The 27,331-nt window shown below is 35.5% G+C and overlaps 1 protein-coding gene across 11 annotated transcripts in view; it reads right to left on the bottom strand.

Moving 5' to 3' along the window:
• DCUN1D4 (defective in cullin neddylation 1 domain containing 4) overlaps nucleotides 1–27,331 on the bottom strand; it is a 37,756-nt gene that overhangs the window by 2,939 nt on the left and 7,486 nt on the right. For 3 of the 11 annotated variants that reach the window (XM_014262931.2, XM_088056321.1, XM_088056320.1), the window contains exons 2-9: nucleotides 25,636–25,706; nucleotides 24,664–24,703; nucleotides 18,713–18,742; nucleotides 17,327–17,441; nucleotides 7,949–8,043; nucleotides 5,616–5,686; nucleotides 3,962–4,053; nucleotides 2,968–3,076 (exon numbers count right to left, since the gene is read on the bottom strand). In XM_014262931.2, coding sequence (XP_014118406.2) covers nucleotides 2,968–3,076; nucleotides 3,962–4,053; nucleotides 5,616–5,686; nucleotides 7,949–8,043; nucleotides 17,327–17,441; nucleotides 18,713–18,742; nucleotides 24,664–24,703; nucleotides 25,636–25,706 — 623 coding nt within the window. Of the gene's footprint in view, nucleotides 1–2,967; nucleotides 3,077–3,961; nucleotides 4,054–5,615; nucleotides 5,687–6,831; nucleotides 6,959–7,948; nucleotides 8,044–17,326; nucleotides 17,442–18,712; nucleotides 18,743–20,778; nucleotides 21,229–24,663; nucleotides 24,704–25,635; nucleotides 25,707–27,187; nucleotides 27,214–27,331 lie in introns of those variants that run through there. The other 8 variants (XM_088056316.1, XM_088056313.1, XM_005517719.3 and 5 more) reach the window with 8 other exon arrangements.

The raw sequence follows: 27,331 nt of genomic DNA, 5'->3' as shown, positions 1-27,331 counted from the left end.
CTGGACACAGCACTCCTGATGTGCCTCACCAGGGCTGAGTAGAGGGCCAGGATCCCCTCCCTCAGCATGCTGGCAGTGTTCTTCCCAATGCACCCCAGGACACCACTGTCTTTCCACACTGCTGACACACAGAGAGCTTGTTGTCCACCAGGACATATCCCATATAGGGATATTCTGGATGCAAGGAGTGTCTAACAGATCACTGCAAGACAGCTAGCTGCCCACGACAAAGGAAATTGAGCCTTATGTCTCACCTGTACAAATGCAGTTCTATGTATTACAGAATACACATCTTTATTAAAAATCAAGCTAAAATCATAACTGAATTGTCTTCTATCACATAAGAAGGATGTGACAGAGTAAGATCCCAGTTCTCAGTCAACAACTGAATGCCCTAGTCACAAGGTTATATTCATTTCATTCTAAACACATCTCAATTCTAAAACTGCATAGACAGAATTTAATGCAGATTTGTTTTGAAAGTGAAGCGGGGAGACCAGCAATTCTGAAAACATGAGAAACTATTTTGCATTCTGGGCACTAAATCCAAGAGGGATTTAGAGAAAAAAGTAATTTCCATTATGAACAAAACTTTGCAGTTAGTAAGAAAGATGAAAAAGTAACCTGCAAAGGCATTTTTGTACTAGTATGGTGTAAATCTTTCACTTATTTCTTATTTCACTTATTTCTTAGAACTCAAAAAGTTCTAAGAACTAATTCTCTTTCCAAAGCCTGTCGACACTTCTGTCACAAAAACCTTTAAGCAGAAATAATGCTGCTGCCAGAATACATTTTATTTTACTTACTGTTTATACTCTGAATTCTTCCCACACACTCAAGTATTAATGAAATCAGGCTCTATTGCCTTTATTTTGTCCACACTGGTTTTTTATGTCTTATATTGTTACATTTCTACATTCTCTGACTACTGATCAGAACAAATTGTTCAGACAAGCCCTTTCTACCCACCTCCAACTGCTTAATGGTACATCTGCCATGCCATGCAATTTCATTCTTAGCATACATTCTAGACACTTACATTCCTTGGATACAGTTGAAGCAATTTATTAACAAACTTGGTTTTATCTTTGTTTTACAGTGATGATAGGCAGTCTTCCTGAGATTTTTTTCCCCCTCATATTTCACATTAAAGATCTGTTTAAGCCATATACATGCATCTGTATCTTCTCAAACTTGGCAATAACAAGGGCAAACATGGATTGAGGAATGTATTTGTGCTTAATATCAACATATGGTGTTTTAAATTATTTCCTCAAATCTATGCTGACTTAAATCGTGCATTGCCACATGAAACCTTGATGACACATTCTTATTCACAATCTAACTTTAAATGCCAAATCAACAGACTCTTTTTAAAAAAAAAAATCTTAAAATTTAGGAAGTTCAGACAAGTGGTTTTTTGCCATGGAGCACTTCCCTAAGAGAATCATCCTTAGGACAGAAATTATGCTATCTCCTGAATGCAAAACCATCAGCTTTTTTCTATCAATTATTTCAATGACCCTGAAAAAAATTACACCCAGTTTAATCTAGCATCTATAAATATATCTGCCTTTGTTCTTTTCTGTTCTTACTGGATGCTATTCTCCTATAGACTTTCCCCAAGTCTGTAGTATCAAAAGTCCAGTAATCACTGTAGCCAAATACACCCAAATTTATATGTTGGGTCGAAGTTCTATAATCTGCAGGGACATTTTGTCATAAATACAGTCACAGCTCCTGTGTCTCAATGTTTAAATTCTTTTTTTAGACCACTGTTTGTCACACCACTTTGGTACCTCTTGAAAAGAAAACATGAACTATCCACCTTTTAAGTATCTGCACTTCTGACAGGCCATCAGCTGGCACAGGTTCGCTCTCTATCCCAAATATTTCATCAGTATCATGAACTTCTTAGGAAATGCCTCTGCATTTTACATTGAGCAAAACTGGCAGAATAAAGCTTCATACAGCAAAGGAGGAATTAAGAGGTTGATAAAGCTTTTCTTTTCCTCTCATACTAATCCCATGCATTTTTTTTATATTCAACTGCAAGTTTCCTTGTTTAAAAGTGAACTACCAGAAATCTGAATGCCGAGATGAAGAAAGCACTGAGCTATCAAAAATCTGAGTTGCTAATGAGAGACTATCAGGACTGCTATCAGTGCAATTTCTTCTTATTTTTCTCATTTTCTCAGGCTACTTTTTTTGGTGCAAGTTTTCTTAATTTTTTTAGTTCACTTGCACTGGAATCTGAGGTTCAGTTTTATCTTTTCATGTTAAACCTTCTGTGTATTCCAACACATTAGCAAAATGTATGTCCAAATTCTATTTCAAATTATTATTTCAGAAAATAAAGTTATCTTATTACTTTCTCCAAGTATGATTAGTCTTATGTCTACTAGTTCCAATACAAGTAAAATTTCATCAAAGCATGTTTTATAGCAGGAAGACTGATATCAGGGTATTCTTTAAAAAATACTGAGAACATCATTAAACTCATTACAACGATCTTCTGAATCAGTATTTATAACATATCCAGCTTTTATCATGTTACCCATTTTCATCAGCTATGGAAATATGTTGAAATATTGAAATATGTGTCTTCCTGTTTTATATATGTTTATGCTCACAAAATTCACAGTAAGAGAAACCGCAGTAATTATAAAGTCAGGGGAACTCAGTAGTAAAGCTTCAATACACAACAGAATGGGGCCTAAATTATTTCCCTGAAGTCATAAAATAGCTTGAGGCAGAGACATAAAAAACATGTCACTAAACCACTAAGCATTACTATATACTTTTCCAGTTTTGACATCTCGCACATTCTGTTTTAGAACACAAATGGTTCAGTTTGTTAGAAGCCATCTTGAGTAGCATCTTCAGAGAAACAACCTTAGAAGTATACGGTCTTTCAATTATTATTTATGACAGTAACATTTGTCATTTTAAGTGCACAGTACTTACCCGTGCAAAGTCAAAGGCATATCTATAAATAAGTTTAAAATTGGCAGGCTCATTTAATAAAGATCTCAAGTAATCCAGAGAATTCCTCAATTTTTCTGTAGTATCACACCTACAAAACAAGCACCAAGTAGGTTTAGAGGCTGCATTCTTACTGAGATGTCTGATGTTCTAGGAAAGAATCTCTAACATGTATCCCCATTAACCTGTTCAAAACACATCACTCTGTATAGAGGCATGTTTCTGAGTATGTCTTCATGAAATACCTTATTAAACCCATGGTGTGAAACAAATTTAAATAAAGTAACAAAGTCTTACACTGGGACTGACTGGCTTTGTAAAAATGCACTCTCCAACAGATAAAACTAAGAGCTTGTCCATGCATGGCAAACAAACAGCAAATCAAAGTGAAAAATACTTGTAAAGTCTTGCTGAAACTACAGAACCTCCTACACAGTTTCAGTAATTCTCTTCTGGAAGGTAAGTCAAAACAGTTCATTCTTTCTCCAGCTCTCTACGAAACATGACTATCCAACTTTATTTATGATAATTTTTGCCATAAAAGCTCTTAACTGGAGCAAGCAACTTTTAGAAAGAACAATGCAGAGTTACAGAAAGGGTTTGTATTTTTTAGTGTTTTAAATCACTCTAACAATATACCAATATCTAAAAGATGCAAAAAAAAAGATGTTGCAATCCAGCAACAAAGACAGATGTCCTTGGGGACAGAAAGAGAGTCAAACTTTATGACATTTCTCTTTTATTGAGACTGAGTGCAGACCTTTTAATCCAACTGTATTTAAATGTGCAACGTCAGGTTTCAAGTTGTCTCTAAGTGACCAGTATCATCATAAATCAGACCAAAAACTTGTGACTTCTACTCACTCCATGGCGGAGCTCTTGGCTTTAGGTGTTATGAGTCAAAACACTAAAGTGTGTTTTTTCTGAAAAGTTGTGTTTACTATAACAAATTTAAGAGAATTTTCAAGGCACTTACTGTAGTGATGTCATTCCTTTTAACCATTCTTGTAACGTAAAGTAGCCCATGTTTTGTGCATCCAACTTCCATGCTAGCACAAGCATAACTACCTGTTTGAAGAAGAAAAAAACAAGGAGACTGAGAATTTAACAAAAAATCAATGTGTTTTACAAATAACCACTGTTTAGTGGGCTACAAAAGCTTTTACTTGTCTAAGTGGAAAGTTCAGAACCGAACTGAAAATAGGCTACACTATTTTAGAAGTTAAGAAAAACCTGTAGGTGACAAACCTTTACACAGTCCAAAGAGAACAGTGCAAACATATAGTGAACATCTACCCAAGTTACCAGTCATCTCATGGGCAATACAATGGGGAGAAGATTAGTTGGTACAAAAGCTACAGAAAAGGTTTCCCAAAGTAACTACAAAATTTCAGTACCAGTTTGACAAATTATACCTCGCATTTGTTAAACCCTCATCTCAATGAACATCAGTTGCAATCCATGAAATTCAATTATTTGAAAGCTAATAATGATCCCACAGTTCAAGCAGATAAGTAAATCTAGATGAACTAACATTAATACACATCAAAACATAGGCTGATACATAAATACTTCAGTTTTGCCCAAAAGGAAACAGTTTTTTTCACATCTCGCACAGAAGACCAAATCAAAAAAGAAGTTAGAAAAAGCAATACCTTAAGACTATTATTATCAAATTCATCAACTTAAGAAACCACATTTGACAAATATATGAAAGAAAAACTTTCAGGACAACTGACCCTGCCAACCTGGAGAAAAAAAATAAGTAATTTAACTAGCCATTAACTAAGTTAAGTTAAGGTTAGTGAAGCTCTGTACAGCTTATAATTGAAAATCAGAATACCTGCTTAGACATCCAAAATGTCTGCATAAATCACAACATTTATTTTTTTCCTAAACTCTGAAATTATGAAATTATGAAATAACATCTCATTTTTCAGAACATCTTTCAAAGCCACAATTCTCGTTTACTTATATGACGCTCCATGAATTCTGCAAAAGACAGGACTTCCAAATGCATTTAAATAACAAAAATTAGGCACGAGGAAAAAGCCTGTAAAATGCACAATTATTTTTTTAGATTTTATTCATACATATATTTACACACACACGCATATATACACCTCACATAAAGAATAGGTATCTGTAAATATATTTATATTCCTTATTTATTTTTTGAAATAGTATAATGGTAGTGCCACTACTGCCCATAATATTTGAGATCTCTTTCTGTCCCAGAAAACCCAAAGGAAACACTATTTGTTCATTGGTATATTAAATCTTGAATATTGTCTCTTAGTTTCAGAAAGACAATCATCGGAGGGGGGTTTGATTTTTGGTTGTTTTTTTTTTTAAGATCTCTCTTTTTCTGAAGAGACTGAAGGTTGGCGGTGTTAAAGTGGAAAAGAAGGGGGGGCAGAGAAGACATGTTGAGGTTTCACAGATTGACAGTCTTTAAAATAATGGAAAGTTGTTCCCAAATGTGTTTCAAAACCTCCCTGGTTTATATTTCTTGAATTTTTTTCAAGTCTCAAGAATTTTTCAATCCTTGGTGGAAAAGCAAGAACTGTAAGACTAGCTAATGTACACCATAGCAGATGAGGCATTTTTAAAATGGATTCTGAACTTACATTTTCTGGTTCAACTCCAATGTCTTCACAAAATTTCTCCATACCTTCTGGCCCTACAATGTCATCTGTGCCTGCAAACAAAACTTATTTTACTTATCTCTAAAAATTAAAGTACCCTGTCCTTTACAAAAGAAGTGCAATTACACAGCGCAACCTAACTTTCATGGAGTTTGTTTTAACATGAAATAAATATTTCCACACTTAATATCAGACTTTGATGCACTTAAATCTTTATCTCACCTTTGAAAACAGAGAAACAGTAAAACGACTTTTCATCCCTGCCAATCTTTCTACTCGTTTACTGAGATAATCTTTGAAGTCTAAATTAGTAAGATTTTTAATAATGCACTTCAGACTAACAGAATATAGTATTATCACGCTTAAATGAGTGGACAGTGGCTAGTGAAACTCATTCCCTGGCTGGAATTTCTACTGTTATCACAAGATCAAATGACATAAAAACATGCTGTACAGCTATACAGCATACAAGACATGATCATTCGCAGAATCTCATTCCTCATTGTCTCATATACTATCTTTATATTATTTTATCCTGCTTATTCATATTGCTACACCACAGCCACACATCATCTGACTAAAAGTAAATGGAATGGGAAGGAAAACAATGAATTACAGTTATTTCTCTGCCTACTTAAAAGGAAAAAGATTCAAAATATAAATGCTATTAAAATGCACCACTAATAAAATATGGTCTTAATGTATTTGTAACTTTTGAATACTGAAAAAAGTTATACAGGCATCAAGAATTGAACTAGTTTTAAATACACTTTACATATTTGAACAATTTTGGTAGAATTACTTGACTCGTGTTTAAAAGGGCTCATTTGAAAAAAAAATACAGGCTTAAATGCCTACTTTCCTCAACTAAAAAGATCACATGTGCAAGAAAAGCAGGATTTATAAAGGGAAGATCAATCTGTACTTTATTATTGGGTGATCTATTCTAGAAATAACAAGGTTTAATTATGTCTTTTCCCATCTTCTCCTAACAGCCTCTCAGTTCTCAGTGTACACAACAGCCTTTAAAAAGACTCATTCTGTAATGCAAAAAACACACCAAGGGAGGCAAAAAAACCCAAATGCAGTGTCAACTGTCTGCATACATAAAGAAGACTTATGAAGCAAGAACACAAGAGATTATTCCTTGAAAATTCCATTTTTAGAAAGTTACTCAATACTGTAAACAGAATCGTACTCTCCACTTTTCTGTGTTTTATCTTGGTGTGTGCATCCAGTGGAAACCCCAAAGTTCTTTCACAAACAGCCTTCCTTTCATCCTTTCTTTCCATGAAAGTCTTGACAAAAATGAGTCATGCCTGTTGCTAGAGTGAAAAAATAAATCAAGCTGGTCAGAAAGGCAGACAATCTAACAGGTTAGATTTGGCTTGAATTTGTCTGAATCTCCTCTCACAGACTGCCACAGAAAAGTGAGATCTCAGAGTATTTAATTTCATTTATATAATTTTATTAGGAGAAAAAATGTTTTATTACATCAAATTAAGTCATTCTTCATTATGTTTAAAAAGCAGACAAAACAGAACGAGCTGTTAGACATGTTATCCAAGACAGCACCAGAAAACTGCAAGATGACATTAAACATCTACTTCATTTCTTTCTGGTCATTACAGTCATTTCCCCCATATGTCAAATCCTTCCTTTCAGAAAACACACGCAGGAAAACAAATACGACAACCAACTTCCCTAACAAAGGATCATCTTTTGTGACCGCAGACCATAATTAACATTCCTAGAAGTACTGTCTGAAAAAAACTTCTCATACATGAATAAATACTACAGGCTATCTTCCCTATATCTTGTGATGGAAAACTATCTGATTAAACTAGTATGGGATATTTGAATTCATTCACTTCTTCACTTGAAATCCTAAGCACTGGATTCAGCAGGATCAAAACTAGTGTTACTACCTCCCTCACTGTTTGGGTTTTTTTAGTTAAAGACACACCACTTCTGAGGCTAATTTTGTACTATGCAGTACTAACATGGCAGATCATAGAGAGGTAACAACATTTTCAACAGAAGTACAACTTTAACTGTAGATTTGAATAGTAAAGTATACAGGTTCCAAAATATTTCAAATTACACACCTTCTGTATTCTTTTTATAGGATGTAGACAAAGAAAATTGAACCTTGAACTCTTCAACCTCACATCACACAGGATAAAGGAAAGTTTCTCTAAGACTTTTAGAAAAAATCCTTTCTATTCAGTCTTTTTAAAGCTCATTTAATGCAATTTTTATATTCCAATATAAATTAAATTGTTACTGGTAGGAAATTTGCATTTCATACTTACCTGCATATTCATAGAACCATTCTAAGCATCTCTTACTTGAAAAGACTTCTTCTTCCTCTGCTTTTATTCTAGTTGAATCGTATTTTCTATACATACTTAGAAAAAAGAAAGAGAAACAAGAAATTAATTAATCAGTATTTTTAAAAAGCAATCTTTTAGTCAACAGCCACTCTTAGTATAAACATTATTCCTTTCAGTTTACTCAACATTCTGTCCACATATCCAGTCATTTGGAACACTGCTTAAGAATCACTGAAGCTAAATACTTTGTTTGCTCACTCTGTCATACTTCCACTGACTCATACTCATTACCCATGTAAATGACCTTCCCCTAAACCGAATACAGGTTCGTTCAAATTCAACCCCAAATTGTTCTGTGCAAGCTCATAGTAAGGCCTTGCCTTACACCACCAGTTACCACAGTCAACTGATGGGCTGCAATCCAGCTGTGGGTCTAAGGCCAGAGTAATTCTATGGCAGTCAACACAGGTCCTACCTTTAGGTGCATCCATAATTTGTGAACTTCAAATTTTTAATTATTAATTAAAGAAGACTGCAAATATTCCTTTTGCCACCTCAAAAGGATTCTACAAAAGGCATAAAGGCCAAAAGAGGCAAGATCTACACTTATATTATTCTAAAGCCAGTAAGTCGGTAACACGAAAAAACCACAGAAAAAAGGTTAATAGTCCTCATCAACAATAACTCAAGAAACATCATTCATAATGGAGTAAAGAACAATCTGAAAAGCTGTCTCCCTTCCCCCCAGAGACTACCAGCAGGGTAATGCTCTTCTCCTTCAACAAGAAGTGTAAGGAATTTTAACTACACTAGGGAAACAAATTAAGTATCTGAAATACCTAAAGCACAGGAAACATGACCGAATTTGAAGGGTTACTCCCCCAATTAGACCTTGTGAAACAGGGACAATATAATTTGTGCCTCCTAGAGGAAAGAGACTCAGTCAAGTTATCCACTGATGCACATGCATTCTGTGATCCATTTCCACCACTCTTCAGTAGCTTGGCCTCATAAAGGCTGAAAAGAGCAACAAATAAATGGTTTAGTCTAGATGAGGTAGCCAAGAGCAGCTCTGTAAGTGTTCCAAGCATGCAGAGCTTCCTCTCACCATGTCAAATCCTGCTGGGGGAAGACAATGAAGTGGCTAACTGGTTCAAGGAGAATTTTTAAACCATTTGAATAATGAAATTAATTTGGAGTTGATTTCATCAATGTTTCGTCCTTCTAGAAAGACAAGTAAAAGACACCTAGATTTATGAGCTTAAAGTACACCGATCCCACTATCCTCCACCTAGCTCAGCTATCAGCTGTGAGGACCTGGAGCTAGAAGTTAATGGCACACACATCATTCTGACAGGAATTCAAAGAAATATTTCATGTTTGCTGCCATAATTCCTTTAAAGCAACTAATCTTTAGAAAAGTAATACTGGTCAGAACAAAATTATAAACTGCTAATTGGAAGACAAATACAAATGAGACCCTTAAGAAATTCCTTATGAAAAACTGACACTGTACTGAAACACACTGATGTGCAACAAACTGGAACACTGCATAGAAACGTCAGCCAAATGTGTTCCAAACACATATTCATATACCCACAATTTTAGGTTTGGATTTTTTCATTTTGAAAACACTCTTTTCCTATTTGAATTACCTATTTTGCATAAGCTTTACTGAAGTTGCAAAGGAAAAGGCTGACAGCATCACTCAGAAGGTATAAGTCTGAGTCGGAATAATTTTTTATTGTTTTTAATAAGTCTGATAACATTTTCATACTTGCAGAATGAACTGCGATTATGAAATATATATCAAATAATTTTTAGGCTATTCTGAACTCAGAGCAATCAAGACAAAGAAAGAAGGCATTCTGCCACTTTGGCAAAATCTTAATTATTCAGTATCCCCTTTTTTGTCACAAACAAACGTGACAAACACCAAGTAGAATACCAAGCTGGAAACTGTAGCAGGAGCTAGTCAACATCTTTATTCTATTCTCTTTATTCAAGAACTCTGTAAGACTACTGCTGGAAGCGAGGACATAGCAAAGCTAATGAGGTTCACAAAGAAAGATATTTATCACAAGACTCAATGCTTTTTCTTACAAAGGGATGATAACCAATTGTCTTGCCCTGCTTGTTCATGTAAATCAACATGTTAGGCTGTCAGTATGCAAACAGTGTATTTAAGAAGAAACTTCAAAAAACAGACTTTTTGACAGAGCTATAAGTCATTCAGGTATTTAATAAAAAAAGGTTTCCTGCATCTACAAATGGCAGAGCTAAATACTGCAGCCTGAAACAAGACTTCAGTGCCAGCAATATGTGTAATAGGAATGGTGAGCAAGAACAGAAAAAAACAGCCCTTTTTATACATCCTCTGCATCTGCACATAGGAGAATATCTGACAACTGATACAAGATTGAAAGTCATTTGTGTTTAAGGCTAAGGTCACAGTTTAGGAACTGCAGGAAATGATTATACTATTAACTACAATTAGTTATACGGTAACTCATTATAAAGTCCATGTGCTCAACAGACAGCCAAGTAACTCCAAAGAAAATGCTTTTGCCTCAAACTTATGATTGTTCAAAAAGCTCAGTATCTGACTGCTGGAGTTCAATTTTTGAGAAACCAGAACTGATTACAGACATTCCAGCTTGTGCCAGTTCACAAATTCAAAGAAGAAAGTCAAAAGGGATATAATCTCGAAATATCCCACTCTCTGCTACAAGCTAATTAGTAAGACATGCATTAACAGTGCAGGTGACAAGGTATCACATTTATAATGAGAACAGACTATGCATGGCCAGAATCAGTGATCTCATGTATAAAGACAAACCCTTTTCTCTCTCTGCTTACTCCAAACATTAAATTAGTTTCTCACCCCAACCTAGCCAAGGCAACTATTTCCACTAGCGAGAGACTCCTAATCTCTGAAGTGCCTAGTGAAGCAAGATGAGTGGGGAGATGCAAACAGTAGACAAGTACCTGAGGTTACTCAGCCTAGGAAAACTTGGTTCAACCTGGTGGCACAGAGTAAAGGTATATTCAGGAACTACATCCACTGAACTATGATTAATATGGATTTAATTATATCAAGAACTATACTTGTAGAGGAGAAAAACACGAACTTACAGATGTATCTGGCATCCATTTTTCATCTTGCAGTATTCCTCATCCCTGTGGAATTTCTCAGTGCATACTACATATGATGTGCCTTGTCTTTGTTTCAAGGACAGCATCTCCTGCTATGCAGAAAAATACACTGCCAGAGTGCACAGGGTAGATATCTGAATACTTTGGGATGACCAAACATCTAATGGACAGATCCGAGTTTCAAACAGCAAGTCCTCAATGGCTCACAGCTTCCTCAAATGACCAGTACATTGACCAGGTCAAAAGATCAGTATTTTCAGACAGATGCACAACCATTATGCCAACCAAGTTCTGCTTGATAATTTGCTTCTATATTGATGGTCTGTAAGAAGAAACTGCAGTGTCTATCACACACTAGATATGAAAGAACAAACTGTGCAAAAAAAAAATAAAATAAAATAAAATGGGGGGGGGGGGGAGGGGCAAGGCACAAGCAAAGTAAAAAACTCAAAAAAATGCCTCCTATAAAGGAAGAGCAAGTGAATATAGCTGATACTTTTGGTACCAGAATTTGCACACTGTCAAAGAATGCTGGCACTGAAACAGGATTGCTAAGGGCATTTCTCCATCATCAGTTACATACACAATTTTATCCTGGAGTGTCTGCTGTACCTATCACTACCAGACAATAGCAAACTCGGAACCTTTGCTTTTAGAATTGCCCTTCCATTTCTGAATCATGACATGACCTCCGCCAGGAACAGCAAGGAAAAAAAAAAAAAGTATGACCTACACACATAAGTATGTATTTGCCTCTCAGATAAAACACACATGAAGGTACAATAACTCAGAAAAATATCAACTTGAAAAATAGTATTTTTTTTTACTTTAGCATGACACTGTGTCAGAACAGAGACAGCAATATACAAGTTATTTGTAACAAATATCCCTGTAAGGAGCTTTTAGGCTTTTCTTTTTTGTTATCTCTTTCTAATTATCTCCTTCTAACAGCCATTTCGTCATCTAGAGAGGAAAGAATGTGGGACAGAGCAGGGCAAAAGCAACATGAGATAACCCGTCTAAATTTTGTAGAAGTGATTTCAGTTACTTAACCACATCAAAATGTAGTACTTTTCTCAGAGATGCTTGCACCTCTGTCATGACCTAATAGCTGACTCATAACATCCATGTTTAAACTTATATTTGAAATATTCATGTGAGCTAAGGAATTGTAATATACCAGCTAAAAAGGAAAGAAAACGTGGCTTATAACTGAAAGTGATATAGGCAAGCATCAACAGAAAAAAAAAAAAATTAAAATGGAGTGTCTAGGCATGTCATATTTCTTCGAATACACAGCCATCCACATCTTTTCCAGATTATTTTCTTTTCTTTTTAATTGATTTGGTGGAAAAGCAAAAGCATGAAATTTCCATCCAGCTATTATGGGGTGATTAGGCGAGATTGTAAGAATTGATGGTGGCTGCTAGCAAAAAGAACAAGGCAATTCTCTTCAACTCACTATAGTCTTCAAAGCTGGATTATGTACTGCTCTGAGTATGTTACACCTGTAGAGTTGGTTAAAGTTCCACCCACAGCCCCTCCCACTGCAGCAACTCTGGGCTGCATAGTTACAGAATACTCAAACCAAGATCAGTGAAAACATGGAGCTTAGGTCACACAAAACATTCTCTTCATGGTGGAACTGGTAATAATCCACTGAGGAGTAAAAAGAAAATAAAAAGGGAAGGTGAAAAAAGCTACATTTTATTATGGTAAGTCAAGAGTTAACCTCTCAATGAAGATCTACAGCCTGGTTATTTAGATGGTCAGTGCTTACTGAATGATCATCCAACAGCTTTGTTTCTAAGCAACCAGAATTTAGAATCTTTACTGAATTTTGAGTTTTGAACTGAGTAAGTAATTGCTTCCAGATTATTTACATTTCAAAACATGCCAATTTTTGATTGAAGGAGATGCCCCATATTACTTCCATTAATACCAATTAATTTAAAATTTTGGCTGAGAATTTTCATCAACGCAGCACAATGGAAGTATTTTAATAAAGCCTTATCTATTCACTCACAATTATGATTCTAGCAATAGTTTCATAAAAACTGTACTATAAACAGGGTGGGAGAAGAGATGTTTTGCAATTTGCAACACATAACAAAAACATTTAAAGCAACCCTCAGGACCAACTTACTTGACTGTTAAGTTTTATGAATGAATATACCTCATGTCTCCCTGTTTAAAAATTTAGGATAATTTCTAAGCTGTTAAATGTTTGGAACTTTATCAGGCTTACTTAATGAGCAGTATGTGTAACAACATACATGCTGATAGTCACATGTCCAGTTTAAGCGAAGTGCACTGAAAAGCTACAGAAAAAGGAAAAATTATACTTGTGTGTACCGGAAAATCCCTACTTCAAGGGAAAAATATCTACACACCTATGACAGCTGGGAACAAAGGCAGTCTGCATGGGACAGGACCAAACCAGTTGGTAAACAACAACAGAATAAAAACCAAACCAACTCTCAACACAAAAGGTTTTGAAAACTTTGAAAGTTAGTACACCTTATGTTAATGACACCGTGTTGTCAAAAATTGCATTTTTCCACTATAGAGTATTGAGTTTACTAATCAATAAAGAAAACCTTTCTTCATGTTAGTAGGCCCTTTCATGGTTCCTATACATTAAGGGTAAATTAATTGAAAACATTTATCTAATTGTTTGAAAATATAAATTTCAGAGAAGTAGATAAATATTCCTAGTTTTTATCCTCCTAAGGTGACAATATCCAGTATGCAGTAATACTGCAATACTTTTGCCCTCAGTGTAATTCCAGAATAAGGAGTAGAATTACTTTTTATGAGACTGTCAAAACCCAATACATTATATTATACAGCTCATTTTTCGCTATTTGGCTAGATATTGTGTAACAGATAAGCAGCATAAGACAACTACCCAGTGAGGACTATCATTTTACCTAGCAAGTATCTTTACATAAATCTTGCTTTACCTTTCTGAAGATGCTTAACACAGTGATGGAAAAACAATGTACAGAACATGTAATTTTAACTCCAATTTGAAAATATGCTATACCATGACAGTTTTAAGTACAATAAAGTCAAGACTGTGATAATGAGATGAAAATACAAACTAAGTCTTCAAGTCATTATGCTCAGGTTAGCATGTGTTCAACTGTTTACCTCCAACAGCTGTTCTTTAAGGCAAGATAAATCCTACTATAACATACTGAGTTCTTTTTACTATACATCATCTGGTATAAAAATTCCCTCCCACTGAAACACTACATTCATGCATGGTTCATGGTGATGCTATGAGCACTAATTACGAGAATTCAAGTTCTTATTATGTAAGGGTGGAATGCTAATGAACATGTTTGGAGTCTTCCACAATCAGTTTATGCACTAGATCAGCATATCCAAATAATTTCACAACTAGATTTGTTCCTATGAATGTTTTTCCTCAACTGCCTGTGCATTCCACTAATGCTTTTGAGATGAGGCTGTATTCCTAACAGCCTGGAATTAATGTAAGACGATTTCTTAAGACTCTTAAAGTCATAAACTTAAACGTATCTTCTCTTTCAGCATAGAGACCTGCTGAAAGAAACTTTATGGAAGAAAGCATATCTAAAATTATTGCTATCAGATTTGAAGAAATTATAGGAATGAATTAAAAATAGTGAAGACTGAAAATACGATCCAACAAAACACTCCATTATAGATTTAAAAAAAAAAAAGCAATGCTTTTTTAATGGACAAATCAGGAGAAATCATCAACATGCAGTCTCAGCTGCAGTAACACCATTAATGATGACATACCTTGCAAATCTTTGGACTACTACCCAATATTTTCACACTGAGGAGACTTGCAATTACTGAATTTGTTAATGTTGACCCTAAGTATGCCACTGTAACTGAGAAACACTCAAAAACTTATGCCATTCCAGAAAGTATCTGAGGTGACAAATCACTTCTGTTAGGAAATACAGTCTCTTCTGGAGAAGCCTGTGTAGTCTTTCAGACACTGAATGCCTTTCTTCACTTAATACAGAATCCACACAGACTAATATCCCATAAAGGCTTATCCTGAGTTACTAGAGTGCAGCTTCTAGGAAGTCTGTCTCTAAACCAGAAGCTGAGAACTGGGCCTAGGAGCTCCTCACTCTATAAACTGGCATTCCACTATCCACACTATTTTTACTGTATTCTCTGCAATGTAAGCAGAACTGGCTTTGCAAAGTAGGTATGCTACAGCACACTGCTGTAGAGTTTCCTGATTTCAACTGATTTCTGCTCAACTAACTGAGATGTCTAATCCAAAAACCAAATTTGACAGATATGAACTCCACCTGACAAAACAAGCATGGAAGTAGATGATTGCTTTTTGACTAACCTGTTCACAGATTACAGGGGTAAAAATCCTTTCTTGAAGGAAAATACAGCTTCAAGACCAGGCTGAATGTCCAGCAATAATTTCATATTGCCAGTCATGCTGAAATAAAAAACTGTTTTCTTGAAGACTAAAACAAAAGAAACACTCTGGGGAGCAACGAAAGCTCAAAAACCTTTACAGGAAGACAGTCAGATAAAAACTGGAACCACATCAGAGGATATTACCCCATGGTTCATGACTAGCAGATCTGGTTTCTCCTCCAATTCTAAAAGCAGGCTAAGGTCTTCCTTTTAATAAATGCTTATATGGCAGTAAAATGAAGACTAGATCCATTAGTTATAAACTGTGAGACAGATATAAAAAGAATCCTTCAAATTACATTTTCAACAAGCTCTTAAAACCATTAAATATCTAGTATTCATAGAGCAAAAAAAAATCAGGTTTTTATCATTTTCTTAAGTAATTACACAAATCAGTATTTCTTACAAGAAAGCAAGCTTACTTTCTAGGGGGTTGCTTTTTTCTATCATCAGTGTCTTGGCTAAGGTAAGTAGAGTTCAATTTTAGGAACCTCTCTATATTCTAGAAACAGTCTATCCTTGTATTGCTTCCACATTCTAAGCCTATCTTTGAATGAGCTGTAATGTCCTCTATCAACTATTTAGTTTTTATATTTCATCATTTCTGAAAAGCAACAAAAGATACTAAGAAAATGAATTGCTTTCTTTTCTAGTTAGTGTTACAAAGCAATGAAAGAGAGAGTTGAAATCTTTCCTCTGCATCAGCAGATCATTTAATAAATTCCAGTGCAGTTACAGTTGTGCAACCCTATTAAACACAATGGAGTTATAGGGGCATGACCAGAGGCTTAATTTGGCTACTAGTATTTTTCTTACTCATCTTAGAGTATAAAAAGGAGAGTACCCAGCCTGACAGGAGAAAAATGCCTCTTTTAACCTCCTTGAAGGTACTTGCTATGGAAGCATATGTTTTCTGAGACACCACTAGTACATGAACATAACAGAGCTCAAATTCTATTGACTGATGCAGTGCCAAGCAAACTTTCTAGTTGTATAAGCCACTTTTCAACATCAGAATAGACTTGCATCTATCATGCAGGAGTGTACAGTTCTGTACTGCCTCAAGTTCTGAATTTGGTCCACATAAATAGTGATTCTTGCACATGGGGAGCACATTCAATGATTTCTGAATGAATCACTTAACACACTACACATACTGGAAATCCAACATTTGCAGAGGTTTCAGCTATCCAGTATCTATGCCAAAAGAATACACTGTTCATGCACACTCCTATTTGGCTTCTGTTATGCAGTGAGAACCACCTCAGTAACCATGGAACCACTGGCTATCATCTTACCTGGCAATTTCCCCTTATATGTTTAGTATCAAATCATAACATAACAGGGAGAGACTAGCAGGATTTCAAGAGCTTAGTGGACTCTAACTGCATTCACTTTTTTGACAGGCCAGAGACTGATAACATCCAATGCAGATCTTATGCATGTATACGGGGAAAATACTCCTGTATCTCATAGAAGTTGTTTCTGAACAAACAAGTATGTATTTTGACAGCTGGCAACTAGGGCAAGGAGAAGTTGCCTACAAGCTTCTTGTGCATCTAGAGAAAGGTGAGATGCAAACTGAACCTACATATACTTATCAATAGCCCACAGTTCAATCACCAGCTATGGTTCCACAAGGAGAAACCAAGCAAATTTCAATATAATTTCCATTAGTACTTAAACACATGATATATCAGCTATTCAACTTTAGATATTCCATCCGTCTTAGCTCATGGTAAGATGACATACCCATCATGTCTACTTTTCTTAGCAGATAAATCATCTCCTGCTGCAGGTCTCCTCTTTTTCCTTGGAGGCATCACTTTACTAAAGCAGTCTGATGAACTGCAAGACCGAAGACTTCCTACAGAGGGAATTAAAAACACCAGGACAAAGAAATGAAACTGTTGCAGACCAGTTAAACTGTGTCCACTAATAGGCATATTACAAAGGGAAGGAAAGGAAATTAGGGGATTTAAAAATTATAAAAGAAATTGTCTCCTTTTAATAGCAAAATCCATCTCACTTTTACATGGTATTCTATGACCAGATTCCCATTAAGGTCAAAAGTACTACACCAAAATGTACAGTAGCACTAGCATTACTTCAGTCTAACAGCAGTCAGTCAAGAACTGACACTATCCTAGAGAAGTATTTAGGTCCTCAAAAAGTCATCCTTATTTTCAGTCATTTATTCAAATCACAGCTTCTAAGAGTTGATCATTGCTTTTTGAAATACAGATGTGAGTGAACCTCTAGAAAAAAGAACCCTTTCTTTTCAAGCCCCAAGTTTTTTGTGATACAGAGAGCAAGAGGTAGGAAAGGTTTTGTTTGTTCTTTGGTGAGAGGTTTTTTTACAGGTTTGTTTTTGTTTTTTAATTTTGCAGGGACAGGAAGAGACATTCAGCAACTACCAGGGGAAAAAGTAAGTGGCTGGCTGTATTATTTGAACTGAATAGTTCTCAAAAAATGAGGTCCCCAAGTAGGAAATAGCCAATTCAACACTGATGCCAATCAGGTGTCAGTCTTTCCATCCCCTTCTCTCAGCTACATACTCCTATGTCTCTGGTAACTCTTCAGTGTGCCAATCCAGCTCACCAAACCTGCAGATCATTAACCAAAGGAAAAAAAAGAGTAACAACTTTCTGTACATTAGCACAAGAAAGAGCACAGGACCAGCCCTTTTGACCACAGCAAGTCATTAAATTGCTTTTGCTGTCTCATGAAAACATGACTAACACTCTGGGCAAAATTTTGTCCTACTTTTGTATGCTGAAGACCACACTGACACCTGAGAAAGCTGTGTGTAAGAGCAGCTCAAAGAGCTATCACAGCTCTGTTACACAGAGAATCTGAAAAGAAGAGAGAAGCGAGGTATAAAAATCCAGACACAAAGCGATGTAAAAGAAATTTGCAAGAAAACATTAAGAACTCCAGCATTCCTAAGCTAGCTTCTCTTTGCTACAACAGCATCCAGGTTTAGTTCTGCTCAATTAAGATGCCCACAAAATCTTTTATCTTACATCACAGCACAGAAGCAAGCAATAAAATTTTGACTGCTTTTTGACACCAAGGGAACAGACTGAAATCAGAGGCCCAATTCCCAACAAATACTGACAGTAATCTTTTGCTTACCTATTCTTCGAATCTTTGAAAGGCTCTCTCCTGTTATAGGAGAAACACATGTAAGGAACCTTACAGCCTCACAGGCTTTGCTACATGTACGTTATTTCAAACATGCATGGAAAGTCTTACACATAAGCACATATTTCTCTAATATTATGTAAGACGTTCAACCCAATTCTTACATCAAGATGAACTAATCTGGTTTCAACTAATAAAGCTTTTGTGCAAAATATGCCTTCTTTGGTCTGCTTTTTATATTAATTTCTATGTATTAAGAAGAAAAATAATCTCTCTAGTTCAAGAAACACTCTCCAATTCAAAAAATTCTTCCTATATATATTTTTTTTTTAACCCTAAAGCACTCTCCCCATTACTGTCCCAGGAAAGTATGGCCATACACTGTCTTTTTGAAAGAGAATTAAGAGCACTGTAAATTCAAAATTATAATTTAACAAGTCATCAAAAAAACTTACAAGTATTATACTCCCTAAACTATTACCACAAAAAAAATCATAATGGCTGTGTCAGAAGAACATACTTCTAGAAGCACTGCCCAGAATGCATTACAAAATGAAATTAATGACAATAGTATTTATTTTCTTCTCAAAAATATCAAATATATTTGAAACAGATAAGCCAGAGACCATAAAAAACTAACAGTACACCCAATGCATTTTACAAATTAAACAAACTAAGGAACCTGACCTGCTGAACATCATTTGTTCCATCTGATTATGCCTGCACATTAATGATACTGAAAAAAACGGTATTCTCATAAGTTACTGAACCTGTGACAGTTTATCTTTTAGATCAAATTTCTAAAGACTCTGCCAGTAAGTATTTTTTGAAAGCCTACACAGACTAAAAACACTTAAGATGACAGAAGAACTTAACAGATGGCTAGAAAGAGCCAACAGACTTAAGACACACACTGAACTTAATAAATGAAAACGTGATAGTGAATAACTCTTTTTGGAAAATATGCATTTACTTGAGTATAACCTGTAGCTATCTCATTCCTTTGAGAGCAAATGGATTGTTTTTAATTGCCTTTCTTTTAAAAAAGTAAAAATCCATTTGTGATGGCCACAGGCATTGGCTGCTGGTAAAACGCAAGAATAAAAAAACCCACAACCCCCTCACCCCCAACAAATGTGTGCAATTTATTGGTCTGTTGAATATGATAAGAAATATGCAAGGCCTCTGTCAAAAAAGAAGCACAGCAAAAGACAAAAGTAAAATAAATGAAAGTAAAATAAAACAGTTATAGAATAGAGAAATCATTTTGTCAGACCTGCAACCCCATACAAACCAAAGAATTTAACTCAAGAATTCCAGCTTGGATTCTTTGCCTCCTTAAATGATAGGCTATTTTTAAGATTGGTGAACTTGTTTTAAAGTTTTAAACTGATCACAGAATTCACTACAATCCAATTTCTCCAATGACTCCAATGAAAAACTGGTACCCTTTTTGGTTTGAATGTATCTAGTTGCAGCTCTCAAACTGACAGAAAGGGAAAGAAAAGAGACAGCTCAGAAACTGGAAAGTGGCTATTAAATGCACACATACACTGCCCTCACACACTGACAGCACAGAGACACCAGGTGGACAAACATATTGTAAATGCTTTCAGAGACATAGTATCTTAATAACTGAGGTTAGGAGCAAGTCTTCACTAGGCTTTAGCTGTTGAATAATCTCTAAACTACTAAAAACACAGTGTAAGGATTTTAAAGCATTTCAAAGCATTTATTTTGCTACTAAAATTGGTGTATTAAATTTGAAGGGCAGTTATAATTTCTGTGTAATAGCAACAGAATATTTCTTTCATTTTCATATAAAGCTAAAAATTATCAGTTAGGGTTTTTTTTTTTAGTTTGAACTCCAGCAATTTCTTAATTTACAATACAAATCACTAAGTAGCAATATTAACCTTTCCTACACAGAGCTTTCTAATTCTAAATCTGATTTCTAGTCTAGCAGTGCACAACTGATTTCACTTCCCAAAGGTCTATCTACAAACAAATATGCAGCTACCTCTGACTACATGCAAATTTGACAGAATTTTACTTACCAAGTGCAGCTTCGCTGATGTGATTATCTTCAAAGTTTCTCACTCCTAGGCCTCAACTCAAGACTGACAGAACCCTCCTAGTTCTCACTGGTTTTTTGACACTTGAAGCTAGCATTTGCAAGATAGAGCCTCCAAACGGCTGCTGAAGAGACCACCACCAGCCGAAAGTCTGCCGAGTTTAAATGCTGTTTGCCAAACATCCTATTCAATACTTCCAAATTTGCAGGAGACAAAGCTTCCAAAGGGAAGCATCCATTCAAGAGCTAAAATTCACCCTAGGAAATTTAAAACAATATACAAAATAAAACCCACAGGAGAAGGGCAGTCCTAGAATAGCAACAAAACCAGAATAAACAAAAGAAAAAAAAGTCAGTAAAGAAGAGCTCTACAAGCTGTGTCCCTACAGAAATTATTTACAGGCATGGAATTTTCACCTTCTCTAGATAAAGCCTGTGAGGAATCCTGCTCTTCTGATGCTTCAGTAGAAGGATGCTTCAAAGGAAAAATAATTAGAAACTATGAATGCTGAAGCAATTGGGAAGATACAGCTGCTCAGTTAATAATGCAACAAAACGACCACAAGCACAGTTAACAATCATCAATTTTCAGACACAAGATGAGAAAACCAAGATACTCATCAAAACATTGAACAACCTGTAATCCTGTTGCAAAAGGAAAAATCACCTTCTGTGTTGAATTCCACACTACAGAATTGCTCTGGACTCAAAAAGGTTTCTTCTGTAATATAACAGAAGAAAACAGCAGAGGCAAAAGCAATTTCTCCCCCTCCAAAACATCAAGAACAGCAACGAAGCCTTCTTTTTGTTGAAGATATTACCTCGCTGTTTTAAACAAGCCAGGTTGACAACAGGAAGCATAATTTTAAAGACTTCTCAGTCTGGATAAGTAAATCACAATTTAATTACCAAATCATGACTTTAAGCTATTAACAACCTGCTAGATCTGTAGTTAGGACATAAAAACAACCATGTTTTCAAATGTGAGTTTTCCAAATTAATGCGTATACATACTAAAAGAAAAATAAATTGTTTACAGAGTCTGAATGCCTGCTGTTTTTACACCTACAAACAGGTGAAAAGGCAAAGGCCCATGACATATTTGAAATCCGTTGTATTTTTCAGATAGATATGCATACTGAACAACAGTACATGAGACTGTAATCATTGTAGGGGACTGGAATTTTGAAACAAGATCAATCTTAGCTCTCAAATCACTGAAGGAATTTTGAAACTACCATTTCCCTATAGCTCTTTGATGTTTTAAGGCCTAGTTTCAGAAAGGAAGTTTGGCTAATAGCTAGAAAAGATACAATTTGCTTCAAGTAATTTAAATGTCTAATACATTTTTTGTTAGCTTAGAAACATCTGCTTTGAAGTAAATGAAATATGCATTTAAAAGTTAATATTATTATTAATAAATATTAACCTAAAACTAAGATTTTTTTAAATACCTTTTAGAAATCTCAACCAAATTTAGATAAGCATGTATTAAGTTATCCCAAAAAAAAAGTCCACAATGTAATGACAATAACCATGATAATTATGTAGGAAAATGAACAGCAATCTTTAAGAATAAGGCCTAGGCCAGAAGATTTGGTGTTAAATAATTTCATAACTACAAAAAAACTTTATATGGGCTTGGCAACACTCAAACCTTTTGCAATGGTTCTTAACCTGATTTTCAAATGAGTTCTAGTCACAGAAGCTCAAATTCACAGCACTTACGCAGTTCTATAAATTGTGTAACAAAATTAATAGGTCTTGACCACTTCTTACTGAGAAGCAGAAGTTCCAAAAGTTTAGGCACATTGAAATCAAACAATTTGCAAAAAGTAACTCTTCATAGATTCACGTGAGTCCCTCCAAGTAAATGTTTCAGAAGTGTCAAGTCCCATACAAAACAGAAACAGGAGAGCTCACTGTACTACATTCACAATGGCCAAAATATCTCCTTGCATGTTTATTTGTCCTCTCATGAGTCAAATCAAACACACATTTCAACTGAGCATGCCTGAAACTTATGCAAATATTTGGGCTTCATCTCTTCTTACAAGAAGACATAAAATACGGCAGGAACATAAGAAACAGTGGAAATAATATATGAAGATGAGGAGGGAACCTGGCATTATCAACTTCTGCTTTGGTTCTCATTTCATATTTATTTCTGGTTTGAAAGGTTCTTTTACAATTATTGCAAAAAATTACACTCTTTAATGGGATTCTGTGCCCCAACTCATTCAACAGGCATGTTTAAACTTTTGAAATAGCTTAATTCAAACAATACAATGCAGGCAATAGGATACCATCAGTGTCAGTATAAAACTGTTCATCAAAGCTAGTATCATGCTCAAGCACCTTCTAATAGAGATAATGTGAGTGCCGAGGCTAATTTCTTGTACTTTATGACAGAAGTGCTAGGCAAGAGGCAAGACAAATTCCAAATAACTCAAGTACATCAACACTTACTGATTAGTGAGAGAAGGGGACTACCTCAATGCGTCACAACAGGTCTCTGTGATCAAGAGTAAACATTTTCATACATGAAATCAGTATGTAGCTGTTTAGTTTATAGCACCTGGGTCACATAGGAGAAAATTCCAAGTCTCTATCATGAGATGGGAGAAAACAACAGTTCTAAAATATGGACATCAAAATCCCTAACTGTCTTGATCTGTCAGAACCTCTTTTTCTGAGGCTTTTAATTTGCATGATGAGCTAATTTCAAGTATCAAGTCACTAACCACAGCGAATGAAAGTATTTCAGAGAAGCCTTTTGTGGCTGGAGTAAGAGTTCAAGCATGAAACAGTCACCTTTTGCTGTACAGAGGAGGGTGCATAATCCCTAACTGAGCTCTGTCCAATCCCAAGCAATGCAGTCCTGTACATCTCTTCTCATTGCTCTAGGCTAAGAGTGTGCTAGATTTCTACGTGTGTGCCAGAAATTTCCAGGAGGAGCTGACAGCTCTCTCCACTTTCCTAAATGCTCAAGGTAACATCAGCAAATATAGCCATCACCTCAGGATAGTGATAAAGCTGTGAGTGAGACGGTAGGACAGACATGGTCAGTTATAAAGAATAGTTCTGCTGAGTGAATGACCAGGGCTTGAAGGCAGTAAGTTATTTCCCTCCCTCCTCAGGTATCATGCCTGAAACACAGAAAAGGAAAGAAGAAAAATAAATCAAGGAAACTGCCAGCTCGCAAGTGAAAGTGCAAAAGGAGGTAACAACTCTTGCAAAACATCAAGTCACAAAGCTCAAATGCTGACAAATCAAGAATGGCAGGAATCTGGTACCAGGCACCTGAGAAGAAGACCTCAAAAAATTATGACATCTCATTGAACAAAACACAGATGTGAGCTTATAAAAAGATACTACTCAGACACTGACTGAAAATCTGCACAAGAAACAGAAATAACCTGCATTAGAGTCAGTCAGGAAAAAAGCTGGTTGTTTGGAGCACAGCATTTAAACTCGGTCACAGGCATCACAACAGCCAGAAGACATCTTGCATCTGTTCTGCTCTTACTAAAGCTCTTTCAAGACTCAAAATACTGTAAGAACATGGATATACTGTGGCCCAACAGGTTGAGACCCAGGAGTGAGAGAAGGTTTTCATTAAGTCTTCTAAACTAAGAGATAGTAAATTACAGATACTGCTGAAACCTGTTCAAGTCCTTCATAAATGAATAAATTAAAAGCACAAATACCTATTTTGAAAAAAAAAACAACAAACTAAGCCTGGCATTTGCTTCCTAAAATTCCTTCAGTCCTCTAAAACATCATTTTCAGTTACAGTAGAGAGACTTGTTTAATAAAGTACATTTAAATTGTTTCAATCTCTTTTTACTGCATCCCTATTAAATACCTGTCTGGTGATCGTCTTGACCAACGTCCTCTGTCAGATTCTGCAAGAAACAGGAATGATGCAGTTAACCAAAATGGTGATCTTTATTCTTCTGTACTAGTTTTAATTTTACTTGACATTAATATTCATCCTAACTACTTAAGGATTATCTATGATTGCAGCCTTTGTATTTTCAGCTCATATTTACCTAAAAAGTTAGCCTTGCAAATTTACCTAAAAAGTTCAAGTAAACTGAATTTGATATTTTTGAGTTTTTTTCAATCAAAAACATACCAAATTTTTTCAGAGTGGAAATAACTACCCATTAGCTGGGGAACTGGCATTATTGTATTGAACAATCCCACCAATAAATGCAGCTTTAGAAAGAGTGCATTTACCATTTAGCACAGAAATGGCTTTGCTTTAGGATAAACACACATGTTCTAAAGGAAACTGATTAAAAAAAACCCTGAAATCTTGGAAACAAGTTACCCCCTTCCACAGGCAGGGTCTTTTCCACTAAATTTGCAGTGTACACACAGAAGCTGAATCACCTTTTCCAGATATGGTTGCAATAAAACAAATGTAAATGTGCAACACATAAGTAGAATGAGTCTTCAAAAAAACCTTGTTTCACTTTCTGCATGGATGTAAGAAGACAATCAGTATGTTTCCAGAAGAACTGTAGGAAACTGGGTAACTATGATGATTGCCATCACTTAATCACTAAATGTATCCAAGAAAGCTGCTTGTAGGGAGGCAACATCTAAATTAAACATTCAAACAAAGCTCAAACTCCACTCTGACCTCTGGAGTATAATCTATCACCTTTTACTTATACTGCTTATCTCTTCACCAATTGAAACCCAACAGCCTTTCATACAACAAGGCAGTTATAATTTTTAGAAGTGTAATCACTTAATGATTTCAATCATTAAATATTCTGGACCAAAGCCCTAGCTATTCTACTAAGAGAAAATGGCAAGTCATTACCAGCCTATTGAGGGTGTGGTAAATCTTGTGAATATTTGCCAGTGTTGATAGATGAGAATTCAGTTGAAAATCTAGAGGGGGGGAAAAAGAAAAAGATTTTAAACTTCTGGTTTCCAGATGCAGCAGTCATGATCTTCCTATGTTCTGGCTATTTAATAAAATTATCACAAAACTACAAAATAAAAGTCATCTCAATACTTTTTCAGCACTGACATTTTCAACACTTGAGTAGAATAACTGAAATCTGCAAAAAGATATCCTACATATGCGTTTTTCTTAAGGCATGGATGACCCTCAGCAGAAGTACAGCCAACTATAGCTGAAAAACTTTTTTTCCTTTACATTGGGAATCATTATAACTTACATGTTACCCAGTCCTTCTGTTTCACCTATTCCAAAACCAAGTACCATGGAACATTCTAAAATCATTAATAAAAATCCTAATTCTTAAAAAATCTGATTTTATTAATACGCATGTACTTGCCTTTACACTAATTTCCCTGCAAAAATAAGTGACTAGAATACACTTGCACAGTTGAAACATAGCTTTTTAATAAGAAACCAAAGATCACAATGCAGCAGCTGTGAAGACAAGAGCCAAAAATCCTGGTAATAAAATATTCTGACACTTCTTGGAAGAAGCCATAGCATAGATGTTAATTTTGCTTCCACGCTCCAAATATAAAACACTTGAGTTTGCTTCATTTGCTAAATAGCAACAAACTAATTTTTCTCTATTCTTTTGAATTCCCTATTTTTGCTAGGCATGTGGCAAGAACAAAACTGGAAAGTAAGTAATTTACAAAAGAATAGCTGAGATCCAGCCAGATAGCAGGCAAACCAAGAAGAATCTCAGAATCTGAACACAAACCAGCCGAGAGGGCTTTTAGACAGCCAACTACTGTACAGCATCGCCATTTAAACTAAATGGAGTCTGCCACACTAGAACTCCTGTGCCAAAACACTCTAGAGAAATATACTATATTCTAAGCAAACTTCTTCTCTACGTGAAAAGCTTCTGTATGTGCCTAGTGTCACTACCCAGCTAATGCACTAAAGCATTTCTAATATGGGATATATAATTTGGCTTTGCCCAGGAGCTGATGCAAGATGCAAGTAAGGTCAAAAGGATAATTCCCTTATTTCCATCCAGAGCATTTCAAAGAAGTGCTCTCAAGATACATTTAAGATGACCCAGATAAACAAGAGTCATCATTAAACATCCGACTGCCAAGTCAGTGAAACACACTGCTATGAAGTTAACAAGTGGAACTGAAGAAACTGCCTGCTCTAAGTGTACTTGTTACACACATCACTGTGGAATTCTCTTCTCACAGTGAATTAAAAAAAAAAATCGAAAGATACTTTTAGGAATCATACATTTCATTCATCATTTTAGCCAGCAGATCATTTAATTAATTGCTACCTATTTCTTAACATGCTGTCCCCAATCCACCACAGCAATACAATTGCTCTAAGTCAGAAGTACCAGAGATGGAATTTCCAATTTTAGCTAACCTTATATACACAAAGACCATCCAGATCTTCTTACCAAGCTACAATAGGAAGGTCTTGAACCTTGAACAAGGTGGTAGAGTTTTTCCTGTGTTAAGTGCTCAATAAAGCTCCATTTTTGCTAGTCAAACAATACTAAGCAGAACTATTCTGCAAGAAAAAAATAATCCTGAGTTTCTTA

Source organism: Pseudopodoces humilis, chromosome 6 (genome assembly GCF_049639895.1).
Source record: "Pseudopodoces humilis isolate 2021_Gansu_Grassland_sample_001 chromosome 6, ASM4963989v1, whole genome shotgun sequence".
Classification (NCBI taxonomy): Eukaryota; Metazoa; Chordata; class Aves; order Passeriformes; family Paridae; genus Pseudopodoces; species Pseudopodoces humilis.
This window is presented reverse-complemented; position numbering and strand designations above follow the sequence as displayed.